The following is a 19,157-nucleotide window of genomic DNA, read 5'->3' as shown; positions in this document are numbered from 1 at the left end:
GCGCGTTACCATGGAGATGTTTTCGGCGTCCTGCCTTTTGCTGCCGCGAACTGCCAGCTGCCGCATTCTGCTGCCTCATACGAACACAATCTCGTGTGATTCTTACTAAGGCGGACTCATGGCAGGTAAGTTGATGTGTTGTGGGATTTAATACAGAATATTTATGAACAGAGAGAAGTAGAGGAACAGTGGGATTGTTCGTACATAACGTACAAAGGGAAGGGAGACTTTCACGATTGTGGAAGTTATAGAGGGTTAAAGCTGATGTCCAGGGCCGGATTTATATGAAAAGAGGCCCTAGGCTATTCCACTTATGAGGCCCTTTCACCTTCCATTTTTAAGTTTGTAAATTACATGAGAGATAATACAATTTTGCTAACAATTTGAATGTAGGCCCCTCTTGATCTTGAGGCCCTAGGCTGAAGCCTAGTTAGCCTATAGGAAAATCCGGCCCTGCTGATGTCACACACAATGTAAATATAGATAGATACTTTATTAATCCCAAGGGGAAATTCACATACTCCAGCAGCATACTGATAAAAAACAACATAAATTAGAGTGATTAAAATGCAGATATAACAGACAGTAACTTTGTATAATGTTAACATTTACCCCCCCCGGGTGGAACTGAAGAGTCGCATAGTGTGGGGGAGGACCGATCTCCTCAGTCTGTCAGTGCAGCAGGACGATGACAGCAGTCTGTCGCTGAAGCTGCTCCTCTGTCTGGAGATGATCCTGTTCAGTGGATGCAGTGGATTCTCCATGATTGTCAGGAGTCTGCTCAGCGCCCATCGCTCTGCCACGGATGTCAAACTGTCCAACTCCGTGTCTACAATAGAGACTGCCTTCCTCACCAGTTTGTCCAGGCGTGAGGCGTCCCTCTTCTTTATGCTGCCTCCCCAGCACACCACCGAGTTGAAGAGGGCGCTCGCCACAACCGTCTGTATATTGAGAGAAGGTATATGGAAAAGACCACCAGTTTGGGTTTATGCCAGGGAGAAGAACAACTGCTGCTAGTCTTTGCATTCAGACAGCTGACAGAGACGCATGGAGAAAAAGGTTGCCATGTGGCGGGTATTGGTGTTGAGAAGGCTTATGTGCCCTGTGAAAAGGGAGAGCATAGGAGCAGAGAAGTTGATGAAGATTCTCCAGGATATGTTTGAGGGAATGAGGGCTCAGATTGGGGTAACCCCAGTTAGAGGAGGTCTGCACCAGGGGTCTTCTTGAAGTCCTTACCTCTTCAGCCTTCAATCTGAAGTCCAGAGGTCCACATGACCATCATCGTGTAATTCTTCCACATGGAGCCTGAAAACCATGGGGCTGATTGAGATCATTAATGTTAGGTAGAATGCCTAGTGGGGTCTGGGCAAGTGGTCTTGTGGCCTTGGAACCCCTGCAAATTTTGGTTTTTTTTTTCTCTGGAGTTTTTTTTGTTTTGTTTTTTTCTGTCCTCCCTGACCATCCATCAGACCTTACTTTTATTCTATGTTAATTAGTATTGCCTAATTTTATTTTTATGTTTTTTCTTTCTTCATCCTGTAAAGCACTTTGCGCTACATCATTATGAAAATGTGCTATAGAAATAAATGTTGTTGTTGTTCAGTCTGGTTTATGAATATGTTAACCCCCTGGTGCAAGCTTTGTGCCGATGACATTGGGTTGTGTAACACCAGAAAGGAGGAAGTGGAGAGGAAGTTGGGACGAATGGAGAAGGGCTTTGGAAGATAAAGGGTTGAAACCAAATAATAAGAAGAAGACAGAATATCTGAGGTTTAATGATGGTTAGGATTCAGAAGTTAGCCTGTAGGGGGAACTACTGCATGGACCACCGCATATACCCTCCATGATATGTCTTCACGCAGCAGCGTCCCACCGAGGCGCATATTGCGCTGTGGTGCTCGCCCCACAGTCAGACGCAGCGGCTTCCCAGAGTCAGTTGGTGGCTCCCAAACAACACAACCTGTTCAAGCAGTCAATTTCAGCGAAGGCAACAGACTCACGTCTTCACAAAACGAAACCGCTTTAGTACAGATATGCTTATTGGATTAAATGACATTTCCCCAGACGCACCCGCCCTCCATGATATGTCACATATCGGATGGAACAGAAACTGATTGCCATTCTATGTCAAGCTTAAATTTAAAAGAAGCAATGTTAGAAGTCAGCATTTCATCCCCTGGAAGATCAGTCCACATTTGACACATTCTAGGAAGGAAACAACAAGAAAATTGGCCTGTACATCTTCCTGCTAAGAATGTTCAGCCATTATTGCTAATAAGATTAGCCAGATACTTTGTGTTTGTGATATTTCAGCCAGGGTTCCTCCCCTGCTGGGGGGGTTCAAATCCTGTCTTCATTTTCAATTCACTCGTTTGTGTTTGTTTTATTTCTGTTTATTCTTTGTATTTGATTTTGCCTGTTTATGTACAATATATATGCTTTGGTTACATTTTGTGCATTTTGTGGGTGGTTCCCCTTTCCCTAAAAGGCGGGACCACCTGTCCATCACTGCATGGGACTGCCCTCAGCCTTATAAATGTAGGGTCAGCCCACAGTCCCTTGCGGTTCATTGGAATACACTTGGGGGGCTGGCAAGTGTTATGATTATTTCTGTGTCTTTTTTGATTTCTGGGACTTTGACCTTTTTGCTGTTTTTTGACATTGCCTTTAGATTTCTGTATTGGGACTTTGCTGTTGCTGGCAACTCCTTTTTCCCTTTTTGTGCTCCATGGAGCTACATGTCATTATAGAGAATTTTTGTTTAAGAATAAATATTTTTTTCTTTTAAAAATATCCTATGTTTATATCTTGCCAGGGTTGGATGGGACTATCCCAGTCTAGTGGGCATTTTTGGAAGTTTTTGATACTTTACACTTGGGGTTGGGAACTCTAAAATATCATAACATTGTCTAACTGCTATAAATGGAGCAGGACGAGCCGAGGTTGAAGAATGTCTACCATTCTGGTAGAGTTTTTAGAGAAAAGGTAGAGACGTGACAGCTGTATGTAGAGAAATCTTGATAGATTAGGTAATAAATAAATGAATATTGTAAATGGCTCTATCTAATAGTCTCAGGTTAGCAATCAGCAGCAGAAATTCAAACAGGAGAATAATATTGAAACACGGATAAAATAAACGCAAGAAATGATCAATGAACTGCATCATTGTTATTAAAACTCTTATGACAATTACATAATAAACATGTCTTCTAGGTAGTGGATTTAGACAAAAGTGAAGAATGTGCCCCACAAATTAGCTTTCTATCGCTGACTGTAGTTACCTATGCATCAGTTTCCCCCCATTTACATGTATACTGTTTTATAACACCTGCTTATGTTTTTGTTCTTGAGCAGAATCTGAAGCACTGAAGATTTCTTTCATGTTTGCAAATGGCGACAGATACGGTGAGTAAATTTTTGTGGTACATGAAGCAGACCAACAAAATCAACACAGCAATTTATTAGTAAGCATTCCAGAGTGAGTGGTGCAGGGAAAAAACTCCAGGAGTCGTTCCCCCATTCCTGCTTCCTAAGGAGTCTCTGTGGTGTTGAAGGGAAGTGTTTATGGCAGCTGTGTGAGGAGCAGGATGGGAGACGTGGCCAATGAAGATGAAAAAAATAAAGCAAAGCTGGAAAGATTAGTGAGGCCAAGTAGAAGTGTGGGGTGTCATGGAGTGAGAGGAATACAAATGCTGACTTAAGAGAAATATTAGGTGTGGAGGTAATAGCTTGTTATGCTGAGGAGGAACAGAATATAGATAGATAGATAGATAGATAGATAGATAGATAGATAGATAGATAGATAGATAGATAGATAGATAGATAGATAGATAGATAATTTATTAATCCCAATGGGAAATTCACATTAATATAATTAATAAGGTGGTTTGGCCTTGTGGAGCAAAAGGCAGAGGGTGACTGGATGAAGAGGAGCTCCATGATGGAAGGGAGAAGGCCAAAGACGATGAGGCTACAGGTGATGTTGACCAATAGTAAAGGAAAGGGTCTCATCCCAAGAACATATTAGTCATTAAGACACAAACAGTTTTAAAATTCTGTGGTTTTTCTCCATTATTATACAACAGACATTCATTCATCTGTGCCATATATATTTATGTTTATTTATTTTTTCCTAATAAAGTATGGAATACCATTTGTACCAACATAAAATAAATAAAACGGCAATTATGAAATAATTAGTTACATGTAAAAAATATAAATGAGTCCATAAAATTTGAAAAAAATGCATAATTAAATAAAATTCATCTAATTATTATGAAATACAAAGTCATTATTTCATTATTATTACAGGTGTTTTTTCACAATGGCCTGATTTCCAAAAGACCATTTTTGTTCCACGAACAACACAACAACAACAACATTTATTTCTAGAGCACATTTTCATACAAATGATGTCAGTCAAAGTGCTTTACATAATGAAGAAAGAGAAAAAAGACAAAATAAATAAGAAAATAGAATTAGGGAACACTAATTAACATAGAATTAAAGTAAGGTCCGATGGCCAGGGAGGACAGAAAAAACAAAAAAAAACTCCAGACGGCTGGAGAAACAAAAAAATCTGCAGGGGGTCCGAGGTCACGAGACCACCCAGCCCCCTCTAGGCATTCTACCTAACATAAATGACCTCAATCAGTCCTCATGGTATTTAGGGTTCTCATGGACGAACTTGATGATGCTGGTCATGTGGACCTCTGGCCTTTAATCCATCAATGGAGGGGCATCACGGTGCTTTGATCAGGTGGTGGTGGCGCAGATCGCCACCACAGAAAACCGGAAAAAGAACAGAAGAGAAAGTAGGGGTTAGTACGGATTATGGAGCCACCAGGAATGATATTGATAATTAGATGCATATACAGAGTATCAGGATTAAATTAAAATGAAGCTCTGAGAAAGCCGTGTTAAAGTAATGAGTTTTTAGTTTTTTTTAAAGTGCTCCACCGTATTAGCCTGGTGAATTTCTATCAGTAAACTCGCATTCCAGATTTTAGGTGCATAACAGCAGAAGGCTGCCTCACCACTTCTTTGAAGTTTAGCTCTTGGAATTCTAAGCAGACACTCATTTGAAGATCTAAGGTTATGATTTGGAGTGTAAGGTGAGAGGCATTCTGAGATAGAGGAGTGAGCAGATTATTTAAGGCTTTGCAAACCATAAGCAGTATTTTAAAGTCAATTCTAAATGGCACAGGTAACCAGTGCAGTGACGCTAAGACTGGTGTGATGTGCTTGGATTTTCTTTTCCTAGTTAAGATTCTGGCAGCTCCATTCTGCACTCGTTGTAATCGATTGATGTCTTTTTTGGTGGTCCTGAGAAGAGTGCGGTACAGTAATCTAGCCGACTGAAAACAAAAGCGTGAACTAATTTCTCAGCATCTTGCAATGTTATAAGAGGTCTAACTTTTGTTATATTTCCTAAGTGAAAAAATGCTGTCCTAGTAATCTGATTAATATGAGATTTAAAATTCAGGTCTGAGTCAATAGTTACGCCTAAATTCTTTACCTCCGTCTTGACTTTTAATTCTAATGCATCAAGTTTATTTCTAATTACCTCATTATATCCATTTTTACCAATCAGTAAAATTTCTGTTTTCTCTTTATTTAGTTTGAGAAAATTACTACTCATCCATTCGGAAACACAAGTAAGACATTGTGTCAGTGAATCAAGAGAGTCGAGGTCATCAGGTGCTATTGATAAATACAGTTGTGTGTCATCAGCATAGCTGTGGTAGCTCACGTTATGTCCTGAGATAATCTGACCTAACGGAAGCATGTAAATCGAAAAGAGCAGCAGACCCAGAATAGAGCCTTGTGGACCATCATACAGAATATCAGTATAATCACAACTAACAAGGAATTCAAAATGGCTCTTTTATTGCCAGTGCTATTTATATCCCAATGCCTCTCTTCATGATGATTTTGTCACATGTCAATCAAGATAAGGACCACCCCACTTGGCCTGTTCCTGTTGGTTAATTCCTTGCCATCAATTACTTTTCCCTGATTGTAGACAGTAGGTGGCCAGAAGTCTTTTAGAGCTACTCGCTTTCAAACTGGCAAACACACAAGAGGCTGTGGAAAATTGGGATGATTAGTTTGAAGAGAAGGAGGTCATTCAGCGCATGATTTTATTTTAAGACGAATTGCTCAAAAAATGGAAGTGTTCTTCAAAATGGTAACTGTACCTGCGTTTTTCCAAAATTACCAAACTTCAGCAGCTCTAGCATAATAAATAGGATTCGACAGAAGCCTGATGTGGTGAAATGATCCCACAGACAAAATATCTTCGTTTTTAAAAGTGACGGTGATGAAGAAGTCATTAGTAATTTAAGACTGAGCGCAGTGTCAGCAAGAAAATGCCTGTGAAGAAATCACAAAGGGACACATTCGTGCCAAACATCTGAGATTGTAAATTCCACATGACATACTTCCAGATGACCTTTTGTATGAAAGCGGTGCCAAATTGATCTCTTCATCAATGTGAATATTTTGAAGATCACTTCTCAATGCATCGTCAAATAGGTTGCTCTTCAGATTGGCGCTGGTACACCATAGGGCTAAAGGCTTCACTGACAGTTAACCCCCTTAGAAGGGAACAGGGAGGGAGTCGCCATATTCCACAAGGTTCAAGAACATTCAAGATGAAAGGTAGAGACCTTCAGAGAGAGGACAGTGGGTTGTTCTTGCAGAACTGGGGAGAGTGAAGGAGTGGGAGAGACAGAACAACAGGGAAAGTCCAGTCACAGCTACACCGGCAATGTTAACATTAAGGAGAGGGAAGAGCGCACCGCTAACTGTGGGTCTACTTTTACCAAGTGTTTCCTGTGGATTGTAACAGTGAGAACAGTGAGGTCATTAGGTTTTTAATATTTCATTTATTATCATTTGATAAATGCACCCATTGCTTGGTACATTTACAGTATGTTAAATAATCTCTGTATATTTTGTTTGCGAAACTGACTACCAAAAAACTTACTGCCTGAATGTTTTGCCATCTTAAATGTGAGAAAAGTACAAGCAGCGTGAAAAAAATCTTTGGTAGCCTACCACCTACACCAGGTACAAGTAATCGAGAGCAAGGGATTAACCAATAGGAAGAGGCTTAAACCCGAAAAATGGCTTTTAATCTGGTGCTGATGGTGATGGTATATTTGTGTACTCATTTGTGGTGTGAAGATTAAAAGCCTTAGCAAAACAAATAAAGACATAAATAAATAAAGGTACTCTTTTACGTGCTTTTCACCTTGCAATATTATTTATTCAGGTTGGCAAAGGAAGAATCCAGAAGTCTCATTCACCTTTGATTAGCACTTGCTGATCATAGCGGCAGAAATGTTTGTCAGTCATGCAAGTATGAATTTCATGGGTTTCTGCGCACGTGACAGTAAACGTATTCATCTGTCAAAAGTCCAATTGTTACCTGATGGTGTCTTAGTAAAAATAAAGTCAGGAAAAACAGAACACACCCAAAAGGACAAACACACTTGCTAGAAGAAAAATGAAACCGAACGCCACCAGAAGGATAAAAAAGGATAGTCGAGATGGAAGAAATGTTAGCGTGGGATTAACGTTATTCATCCCGATTCAATTTTTTTGTGATCTTCGTCTGTGGTTGAACTGAAATTACATCCGCACTATAGCCATGTAAATATTGTAACACTAGATGGCGCTATACCAGCGCTTAACCCAACACACAGACACTGACAACACCAGTAAAACGCACCAAGAAGTTGTTTAATCTTCTGTTGCCCAAAGCACCTCCACCACAATCAACCAGTAATAATAACAGTAATACGCACACAATAATTCTCTTCTCCACCTCCCAGTAAGCTCTGTCACACTCCTCCCGACTCCGGCTTGCTTGCTGGGTCTCCACCAGTCCTTTATATAGTCCTTGACCCAGAAGGGCTTCCATTCTCCTGTCCTGACCCCGTGACTTGCTAGCACTTCCGGGTCAGATGGAAGACTTGAGGTTTTCTTTAGCCCAGCAGTACTTCTGTGCTTCCGTCCCTGTGACGTTGGAGTACTTCCGGGCTATGCAAACAGTAGGGACTCCCCAGTCTCTTTGCAGCATCTCCTGGTGGCACTCACGGTACCCAGCAGGGCTATGTTGCGGAACTCCAAGTCCCATAGTGCCCTGCGGGCATCCAGGGCACCGCTGCAGTCAAGGGAGGTTGCCATCTATCGTCCTTGGGGGAGGCAGTGTCCCTGATAAGCTGCCTTCCCCCATCCTTCCATTACTGGGGCGTCCCTTGCGATATATGTTACATTTTCATGCTTTCAACTCTTCAGCCTGTACAATATGCTTATCACTCAGACGTTGGTTCTGTGAATCCAAAGGGTGATCCGTTTTAAGTGTTCTTTTTTTCTGCCTTCTTGATAAGGTTGCAGATACTTTTAGTCTTAGGCTACATCCACACAACCACATTTTCACTTAAAGGCGTTTTTAAGTGAAAACAATCTCTATCCACTCAACCTTTTATGAACTTAAAAGAGTTCCAAATCCTTCTAAGATATTTCCCAAAATGACCACTAGAGGGCGGTATATCACCAAACCCCAGCTAGAATAAGGTCAACCACAGAATCCTCACAGAATAAAAAGATTTAAGTGAAGGTTTATGGATGTGGTGAGAGAGGACATGCAGGTGATGAGTGTAACAGAGTAAGATGCAGAGGACAGCAAGATGTGGAAGATGATGATCTGCTGTGGCGACCCCTAATGGGAGCAGCCGGAAGAGGAAGAAGATTTTCTCAGAATGCTCTGTCAGCACACAAGAGGCACAAAGCAGTTGTCTAAAAGAATAAGGCAATCCAAAGCAAACACAAAATCCAGATATGAAGCGGAAAATAGAATGTCCAGTCAAAAATTCATTAAAGTGCACAAGCACAGCAAAACACAAGAAGCAACTCACCAACTCCGGAGCGCATTCACAATGAACCTCCAGAAACTATGAGAGACCCTCTGGGTTTATAGGGCAGAGGGCAGATCCTGGTGGTGATTGGCCACCCACAAAACTCATTAAACATGACACGGGTTTATATGCAGATACTACAGTAAATGAATCTTAGCCTGAAGAAGTCTATTAATTTTTTACATCTAAGATGTCTTACTTAAAGGTTTTTCAAAGCTATCTCTGTCCTGGTGTCAATATAAGCACAGGGAACTCCAGTTTCTGTATTCCGTCTTGCCTGAAGAAGGGACCTGAGTTGCCTCGAAAGCTTGCATATTGTAATCTTCCTAGTTAGTCAATAAAAGGGGTCATTTTGCTTAACATCTCACTTCATCCATAGTGGCTAACATGGTGCAACACCCTTTTTTTTTTTTTTTGTTCTTTATTTCGCCTTATACAATTTCTTGTATTAGGAATGTGTTAGTTTTCGCATACCCCTTGGGGTCAGAGCGCAGGGTCAGGCATTGTACAGCGCCCCACGAGCAATTACAGGTTAAGGGTCTTGCTCAAGGGCCCAGCAGAGTAGGATCTCTTTTGGCAGTGACGGGGATTCAAACCTGCAACCTTCTGGATACCAGCACAGATCATTAGCCTCAGAGCCGCCACTCCACCCCTAGTGCTATATACAGATACATAAAAGGGGAAGAGTAATGCAAATCTTTAACTAAGGAAATAGTAACACATACAAGTAAAGCAAAAATGTACAAGATAGATAGATAGATAGATAGATAGATAGACATGAAAGGCACTATATGATAGATAGATAGATAGATAGATAGATATGAAAGGCAGTATATGATAGATAGATAGATAGATAGATAGATAGACATGAAAGGCACTATATGATACATAGATAGATAGATATGAAAGGTAGTATATGATAGATAGATAGATAGATAGATAGATAGATAGATAGATAGATAGATAGATAGATAGATAGATAGATAGATAGATAGATAGATGCATACTTTATTAATCCCAAGGGGAAATTCATTCATTCACAAAGACACAAATCAAGCAGTTGAACCCCATTCTGGAGACGCCCTGGCTGAGATACGGCACTAACGTTTTCACATTGTTTGCAAAAGTATCTGCCCACACTGAAATTTTCTTCCGTGAATGGTGACCAATCAGAGAATGAGAGGTTATAATAAGCAGGATCCAGTCAGGGAAAATCCATTAATAGGCACAAACCAATCAGAGCGTGATTAGCATCTGCGTTCTTGAATCTCCACTTTCATCCATCCGCAATGCAATGTTGAGCCAGCGATGTCAGAACTTCGTGGCCCGGGAGAGCATTTTCCAAAGTCTTCATTTTCAGGGGTTAAAACCACCAATCGTAATGTGGCAGAGAAGGCAAAAACAGAGACTATTGTCTGTGTTTTTAAATAAAAATGCGGTAGTGTGCACGTAGTCGTAACATGTTGGTTCTATAGATAACCCTAGCTTTTGTTTGTGTTGTATTCACTTTTTCTTTTCATTCTCATTTACACAAGAATTTTAAGGCATCATAGCTCCTTTAAACTGCCAAAGTTGTTTCTGCGTGTATGGTGGATCTTTGTGTTTATGGAATTAAATTGTATTACAGATGGAGAATGCGTCAAATCTTCTGATGGAACAGTGATAAGATGTGGCCATGGCACGCACACATCTGCCAATGGGGTCATTTACACTGGACATTGGGAAGATGACAAGGTAATGAGACAATTCCTAGGTGTGGTAACCACTGGTTTGAAATTTGACTTGTACAGTGATCGAAAATAATGGTTTATCAAACTGGGGGTCATGATCCCCTCAAAGGCACCAATAAGTTTCCAACACACTGGTGAGGCCTCATCTGAAGGACTGGATGCAGTTTTGGTCTCCAGGCTACAATAGGACTGGTGGGTTTTGTTGGGCTGAATGGCCTGTTCTCGTCTAGATTGTTCTAATGTTCTAAAGCCACAGTCTCGATCCACTGGACTAATTCCCTTCATAATTTAAACACTTCAGTCAGGTCTCCTCTTAAACTGTAAAGGCTCAGCTCTTTTAATCTTTCCTCATAACTCACCCCCTGTAGCCCTGAATCAGCCTAGTCGCTCTTCTCTGGACCTTTTCTAGTGCTGCTGTGTCCTTATTGTAGCCTGAAGACCCAAACTGCATGCAGGACTCCAGATGAGGCCTCACCAGTGTGACATACAGTATATTTTGCACAAAGGTTACCATTCCTGTTGTGCAGTGGTAGAGCAACACAAAAAATGGCCAGGGACCCGACAAGTGGCCCAGGGCCTACATTGTACAGGACCTCATTGGTTCCTGTGATGGGAAAATACCTTTTGATTTCAATCCATCTTAGATGGGTAACACAGCTAGTAATTTTTATATATATATTGCATAGTTTACTGGCAAAGAGTATGCGACACGTGTTTCGCCCTAATTCTGGGCTCATCAGGCGTACACACTCACTGCACCAGAATTAGGGTGAAACACGTGTCGCATACTCTTTGCATTATTAGACAGTAAACAATGCAACATTCTATGATCTGCTTCTCGCAACTGAAGAGGGCACCGTGGCAGATGTTTGCCGACTTGCAGACCAACCACAAGTGTTACCTGGTAGGTAACCACCCATACAATCAGATTGTGATTCAGACTACGAATGTCATGAATGTATATATTGTCACGGGCACCCAGTTGGGACGCCTATATAGCGCCTCTGCTAGGAGAGGACAGCCACCCTGGTTGCTATGGGGGTCACAGGGCAGGTTCTGGTTCCTGAAGCCCTGGAAGCCAGAACTTCCGCCATACCAGAAATTGCTGGCTAAAGGTAGTCCAGGGTCACCCGGAGTGCTTCTGGTTGCTCAGCCGGCACTTCCGCCACACCAGGAAGTGCCGGCGAAAATTCATCAAGGGGCACCTGGAGCATATCCAGGACAGCATAAAAGGGGCCGCCTTCCAACAGTCGGAGAGCTGGTGTCGGGTGACAGAAGGTAAGGCTTTGGAGAGTGTTAGAAGGCGGCCCGAAAAGGACCATTGAGAGAGCCAGAAAGAGAGGTGTTTGGTGCGTGAAGCACTGTGTGCTGTGCAGGACTTTACTTGTAGGTACTGTAAATAAACGTGTGGTGGATTTAAGACAGTGTCTGTCTGTGGTCGGGCTGGCTTTCACAATGGCGACAAGGGTGGGATTCTCCACCTGTTTCAAGGCGGTGACCCATAAAAATTATTTTGTGGCCAGCCCGAGCACAGGCAGACAGGGCCTTCCTCACTCACATGCCACCCTCCGTTCAAGTCGCTCTACGTATCGCCACATGTTGGAGCGCACCTCGCCTCCACTTAGCTAGCGATACCTGTTTGTTTAACTGACATTATCATCTACAGATTGTTAAGGAGTAATGTGTGACATTTTTCAGAGAGAGATCAGAGCTCCGTACGTTTTAGAGGGCAGCTGCCGATTGCCAGAGAGCCATGTGCTTTTTTCCACATGCAGCGGACACTCTCCCATCAGAGCTGAACATCATCAGATACAGTGCCAACGTTTGACGTCAGGGCGTACCTGCCTTCCGCTTGGCCAGAATTACATTTTTTTTTTTATTGATTTTTAAAGTTTGTCCTGTTTCAATACTATGTGGGTGGAGCCGCAGCGGACAGCTAGTACAGTATGTTATATGGATAAAGAATAATATTGATAATAAGTAGATTAAAAAATTAACTTGAAAGGTGTTTTAACAAAGCAGACAAGATTACAAGGCATTGTAACAAAAAGATCACAAGGACAGGTCATTAAAATCAATGAAAGACAGTGAGAGGAAAAGAGTGAAGCAATAAAATCTTTTATCTTTTTTACTTTCTCGTGTACAAAGTATTAGAATTGTCCAAAAATTTGATTTTGAGATTTTGGTGAATCTCGACGTTTTAGACATCCCTGAGTCTGAGAATACCATTTCTTGGAATTACGTCTGTGTGCCTGTCTGTCTGTCTGTGTGTAAACACAATAACTTGAGTACACGTTCACTTCAGTCAACCTAATTTTGGATACAAGTATTCGGTACAAAACGTAGATTTATATCAACTTTGGGGCTATTTCCACCAACCAGAAGTGGTTGATTCATGCAGCTGCTGAGTCCTATTTATTCAACTTTACTTTTATAATAATTGCTCAATATATTATTAACTTGATTTGATTTGTTGTTGATGGTTCTTTAATGTACACCCTTGTCTTGCTGTTTACTCCTCAAATATCCATCCCCATATCTGAGTATATGAGAGAGTCCAGGGGAGAGCACTCCTGACTTTTTTTCCCTGCAATGCCACTCTCTATCCCAAGGCACTTTACTGGTATGGCACACTCGCTGTCGTATTCCTGCACCTGGAGGTGGAGTGGACGAAGTGTGGCTTCGAGGTGGCACTGTAAGCGTAATGACATTTGCACACGTCATCCTTGTGCTTTGCTGCACTGCTCAGCTCCTCGGCTGCTGTATTGCTGAGCTTATATTGTCTGCCATAAAATCACATCCTTAGTTCGTTCTCAATTATCAGTAATTATGCTCTCTTCTGATAATTACGGTGGACTCGGTTAACTGCCAAGACTAACACATTCCTCACAATTCTAGATGAATGGGACAGGACGACTCACATACCCGTCAGGTGCTTCTTATGAAGGCGAATTCAAAGACAACACTTTCCATGGAAGAGGGATCTACATGTTTCAGGATGGCTCAAAATATATCGGAGATTTCCACACAAACAAGTGAGTAGAACTTGTGGCCTCTTATGAGCTCCAACAATTGTAAAAGCCTGTAATTCTATCTCTTAAATACGTTAGCTTTCCCAAAATACACTGCACTCATGTTTGGCTTGACAAGACTCTCGGGGTGAGGCCTATCACCTGAAAAGTTTAAAATATCTCCTGTGGACCTCCCTGTTCATCTTTTCAGTCTACTGTTCCTGTTTAGAGGTAAAAGGCAGAAATGACGGTGTGTTCGTTTGCTATGGCAATTAGAGAAAATTCAAGGATTCCCCATGGAAAATGTCATGTAAGTGTCCTTCCAATCTGTAGGTAACCCGTTATTCGATTTCCCTGAGCTTTGATGTGACCTTGATCTCCCTCCTCATTTCATTATACACTCCGAGGCCACTTTATTAGGTTTCACCTGTTCAACTGCTTGTTAACGCAAATCTCTAATCAGCCAATCACATGGCAGCAAGTCAATGTAGGAACTGTCAAGACGACCTGCTTCAGAATGGGGAAGAAAGCTGAGTGAAGAGACTTTGAACGTGGCACCGTTGTTGGTGCCAGATGGGCTGCTCCTAGTATTTCAGAAACTGCTGGCTGATCTGCTGATCATCTCTAGTGTTTACAGAGAATGGTCCGAAAAAGGGAAAATATCCAGTGAGCGGCAGTTCTCTGGGGGAAAATGCCATGTTGATGCCAGAGGTCAGAGGAGAATGGACAGACTGGTTTGAGCTGATAGAAGGGCAACAGTAACTCAAATAAGCACTCGTTATAACCGAGGTGTGCAGAAGAGCCGTTCTGAACACACAACACGACTAACCTTGAAGCAGGTGGGCTTCAGCAGGAGGAGACCACACCAAGTGCCACTCCTGCCAGCTAAAAACAGGCAACTAATGCAGCAATTCATCAAAATTGGACAACTGAATATTGGAGAAATGTTGCATGATCTGCCGAGTCTCGATTTCTTCTGCAACATTTGGATGGTAGGGTTAGAATTTGGCATCAGCAACATGAAAGCAGGGATCCATCCTGCCTTGCGTCAACAGTTCAGGCTGCTGGAGGTGGTGTGATGGTGTGGGGGATATTTTCTTGCCACACTTTGGGCCCCTTAGGACTAACTGAGTATCGTTTAACTGCCACCACCTACCTGAGTATTGTTGCTGACATTTCCGTCCATTAATGACCATAGTGTACCCATTTTCTGGTGGCCCCTGCCAGCAGGATAACATACCATGTCCCAAACCTCAGATCATCTCCAGCTGGTTTCTTGAACATGACAATGAGTTCACTGCACTCAAATGCCCTCCACAGTCACCAGATCTCAATCCAGTAGAGCACCTTGGGGATGTGCTGGAACGGGAGATTCGCATCATGGATGTGCAGCTGACAAATCTGCAGCAACTGCGTGATGCTGTCATGCCAATGTGGACCAAAATCCCTGAGGAAGTTTTCTAGCACCTTGTTGAATGAACTATGCTATGGAGAATTATGAACACAAAAGGGGGTCCACCCGAGAACTAGCAAGGTGTACCTAATAAAGTGGCCAGGAAGTGCATATGCTTGTATAAAAAAAAAGGTCAGCAAGAAATGATATTTTATTTGGTGTAGTGTGATACCCATTTAATGGAATATCTTTCTGGTTAATCTCACACCCCTGGTGGGTCCCACGAAACCCACCAGGACCAGCCATCAAAACTACATCCCCCATCCAGGCCTATGGGTCTATACATGGGAGATCCACTAGAGTTGTGCTGCCACCTATCATGCACAGATGGCCCTGGGAGGCAGTCTCCATCCACCATCTCTATATATAATCTTCATTTGGATCTTGATCGTTGTTTGTCCGCGAATGAATTAGAAGAAGAAGCACTAGATGGCAGTAGAGAGACAGCTAAAACATAGGCATTGCATTAAGAATCTCCTCCAGGCTTATACTACTGAAGACTGTAGCACTCCAGTCACACCTCAAAACACAGACATTCAAACTAAACAAATTGTTGTGCTTTAAATTAACTAATCTTTATATATAATCTTCATTTGGATCTTGATCTTTGTTTGTCCGCGAATCCCACGCATGCGTAGACCACCTTCCAGTTTAGTACGTTGTTGTTACTCACGGATGTCAACAATGTGCCGGAATAACGAAAGGGGTGGTGGACAGTGTTACGCTGGTTAGAGAATGAGATTGACAAAGATAAAAGGTACGTGCCTACGTAACATATGAATGAAAGAAAGACAGTGGGTAAAATGAATGACAATGTAACAGCACGTTCCGGAAATTGTTATTGTTACGTTGTAGCCGGCGAGTGCTGCGCGTCTCACAGTTGTACCGTGGCTTGCTCACATGTCAGTGAAGTGATCCCTATTTGTGCTTTAAAGAGCCTGGATACCTATGTGTCCCCCTTTTATAACCATTGCTCCGTGTATATTGCCTTACTCTTTGGATTGCCACAAAGCAACCTGCGAGATAGGAGAAAGGTTGAGAAGAGATCGTGAGAGGAAACGACAGCGTCGTGAAAACGAGACGGTCTGTGAACGGAGAGAAGCAGAAATGCTCCTCCACCACCACATAATTATTATTCGGACTGTGATTCCGAGTAGGCCGTTCCTATCGAATCAATGTCCAAGGGTTTTGTTTTGTAATTTTGTTTCCCTTATAAAAAATCATAATGCTGTGCGACGAAGGGCCCAGTTCACGACTGGCAGCTGCGTTTAAACAGGGAGCCCTTCACAGACAACTTTAACACACGCAATGTAGTTGGGCACACATAGCTAGTCTAATATATAAAGCAGAGTCTATGTATGTTTGTTTGTCCGCCATACAAATCTGCACCGGGCGTCCGATCGCCACCAAACTGGGCATGGGGCTGCTTTGTGACCAGGAGGAGGTCATGGGGTATGTTTGATTTGGAAAAATGTCCTTGGTCAAGCGCAGGACACCTTTTGACCGACACAACATTCGCAAAAAGTCCCTGTAATATTCATTGACAAGATGGCCGCACGTTGCAATAGACATTAACAGCAGCACGTTTGGTCTCTGTGCATCCCTCTTTACCAATGTTTCTTTAACTTGCCAAGACATTGCGGAAGTGTCCAAGTATGAGAAAGCCGACTGCTTTCATCGCGTGAAGGGGAACTGCCGTATGGATGTAAAACGTGAACAACCCAGTGCGCGTGACTGGCTTTCCGTATTTGTGGTGCTATTTGCTCGCTTTCCGACTCAAAGTAAGATTTCAGTCTTGGTCTTTCTGACTGACTGGTTACTTTTTTTCCCTTTCTAAATAACGTACATTCATCTCACTCTGGTGCTATGACACATTATAATTGTCCTGCTTTTCGCTAATATACCCATGCCACCAAAAAAAAGACATAGCATTAGAAAGGCCACTTCTGATGCCACAAAAAAGGTCTATTTCAAGGCCATCTCAAACCTCGCGCAAGACGTCAACATGTTTTCATACAAAGAATTCCGCTGATTCCGAGTGATTTACCCTTTGATTTCAAAAGGCTACAATTTCCTATTTGTTTGGATTTTGCTATGTGAATTACTAAGGCTGAAGGGCAATCACTCCAAGTGATTCAATTCATGCTTTTTATACAGACAACTCTACGTAACGTGTTCTACAGTGGGCAATCCTTACAATTTGTTCATTTTCGGAACCCCAGGACAACACAAAAAATATACTGTATCCAAAGCCTCTAAAGTTAACACTTATATTACCTATTACAATAAAATGTCAATCAGAAAAATGTTTGTTCGATTTCTATGTTCTGTTAGGTGGATTGGCAATTCTAAATTGGCCCTAGTGTGTGCTTGGTGTGTGGGTGTATTTGTGTGTGTCCTGCGGTGGGTTGGCACCCTGCCCGGGATTGGTTCCTGCCTTGTGCCCTGTGTTGGCTGGGATTGGCTCCAGCAGACCCCCCGTGACCCTGTGTTCGGATTCAGCGGGTTGGAAAATGGATGGATGGATGGATGTTTCTTTCATTTGGGAAATTCACCGGTTATAGATTCCCGGGCAACGCCGGGTACTCCTGCTAGTTCTGTTATAAAGGCGTCCCAGCTGAGTAAAGAACCATCCATCATCGCATCCAGGATGCCAGAAACCCCTCATCCTCTAATGACAGTTCATATATACATAAATAGATTCCCAAACCTGCTGGGCCTTGCAATGGACTGGATCCCCGCATCCAGGATGGGTTTCTGTTTTGTGCCAGGAATTGCCCATAAGAAGAGAACAAGACTCCAAAAAGCAATGCAGCACAGTAGGAGAAGCGTCCTTACCAGAACATTGAAATTACTAATTCATTTTCTCTTCTGATTGTCATTTTTAGGCTTCAAGGTGAAGGTCTGTACATTGACACCAAAGAACTGGAGTGGACAGGCAAGTTTTACAATAAAGCAGCTCCTGGACTGAAGCTTAAGCTGGAAATGTAGAAGAAGGAGAGATGACCCACTGTGCACCCTTGCCTGGCTTTAACATACAGTATGAACAGATGATTCTTAGGTTTGTGATGCAGAATACAAAGAGCATCCAGTACCTCATTCGCGCGGGTGGGCAGTGTGGTGTAGTCATGAAGTGGTTAGGCCCCCGGACTCTAAAACTACCAGGCTACCAGTCCAGTCCTTACCTCTAACTCACCGTGTGACCACTTCAACAGCCTGTGCTCCGATTATAAAAGACAACGCGTGGAAACGGTTGTATCGCATCCTGATCTTGGGTGAAGTAAGTTAGGTCCGACAAGTGGATTAGAAGATTGAGCAACAACAGGCTTCTATTGTAGATAAGAAGCAAAATCAACTAGAGACCTACCAATTTTAACTGATGCTATCTCCACCATGCTTCACCACTGGCGTGCTACTGTGCAAGGTGATGATGAGCCGTGCCCAGGTGCTCTGGTGTCCTCCAGACATGATGCCAAGCAGTTCAACGTCGGCTTCGTTAGGCCAGCGATTCTTGTTTCTCATAGTCTGAGGGTCTTTTTGGTGTCTTTTTGCAAACTCCAAGTGGACTTTCATGTGTCTTTTACTGAGGAGGGGCTTCTGCCTGACCACTCTAACATAAAGCCTAATGGTTGGTTGTCCTTCTGGAAGTTTCTACCATATCTACACAGCTGCTCTGGAGCTCAGGTTTCTAGCTAAGGCACTTCTCTCTCAGTTGCTCGATTTGGCCGATCCGCCAGCTCCTGGAAGGGTTGTGGTTGTTCCCAAACTTCTTTCATTTGATAATTATGGAGGCCATTGGGCTCTTGGGAGCCTTCACCACTGAAGAATTGTTTTTATAGCCTTCCCCTGATCTTGAGCCTCCACACAGTCCTGTCACTAATCTGCTTATACAACTCCTTGGACCTCATGGCTTGGTTTTTGCTCAGCTGTGGGACCTTCTATAGACTGATGTGTCTTTCTTAATCAATCCAGTCTGTTGAATTGACCACAGGTGGACTCCAAACAAGGTGGAGGAACATCTCAGCGACGGTCAATA

The 19,157-nt window shown here is 42.6% G+C and overlaps 1 protein-coding gene across 1 annotated transcript; it reads left to right on the top strand.

Annotated features, from left to right (window-relative positions):
- The first annotated feature begins 1 nt into the window (after position 1).
- morn2 (MORN repeat containing 2) lies at positions 2-18,371 on the top strand. The gene is made up of 5 exons (XM_028820517.2): positions 2-125; positions 3,355-3,405; positions 10,555-10,661; positions 13,556-13,692; positions 18,010-18,371. The coding sequence occupies exons 1-5, from the start codon at positions 119-121 to the stop codon at positions 18,110-18,112; spliced, it is 405 nt and encodes a 134-aa protein (XP_028676350.1). The 5' UTR covers positions 2-118; the 3' UTR covers positions 18,113-18,371.
- Positions 18,372-19,157: the final 786 nt, after the last annotated feature.

Source organism: Erpetoichthys calabaricus, chromosome 15 (assembly GCF_900747795.2).
Source record: "Erpetoichthys calabaricus chromosome 15, fErpCal1.3, whole genome shotgun sequence".
NCBI lineage: Eukaryota > Metazoa > Chordata > Cladistia > Polypteriformes > Polypteridae > Erpetoichthys > Erpetoichthys calabaricus.
This window is presented reverse-complemented; position numbering and strand designations above follow the sequence as displayed.

What these genes read in the sequence shown, in the direction of transcription:
- morn2 (XM_028820517.2), top strand. An exon ending in TGCAAATGGCGACAGATACG is followed by an intron (nt 3,406 to 10,554) that starts GTGAGTAAATTT and finishes ATTGTATTACAG; the next exon opens with ATGGAGAATGCGTCAAATCT. An exon ending in GACATTGGGAAGATGACAAG is followed by an intron (nt 10,662 to 13,555) that starts GTAATGAGACAA and finishes TCACAATTCTAG; the next exon opens with ATGAATGGGACAGGACGACT.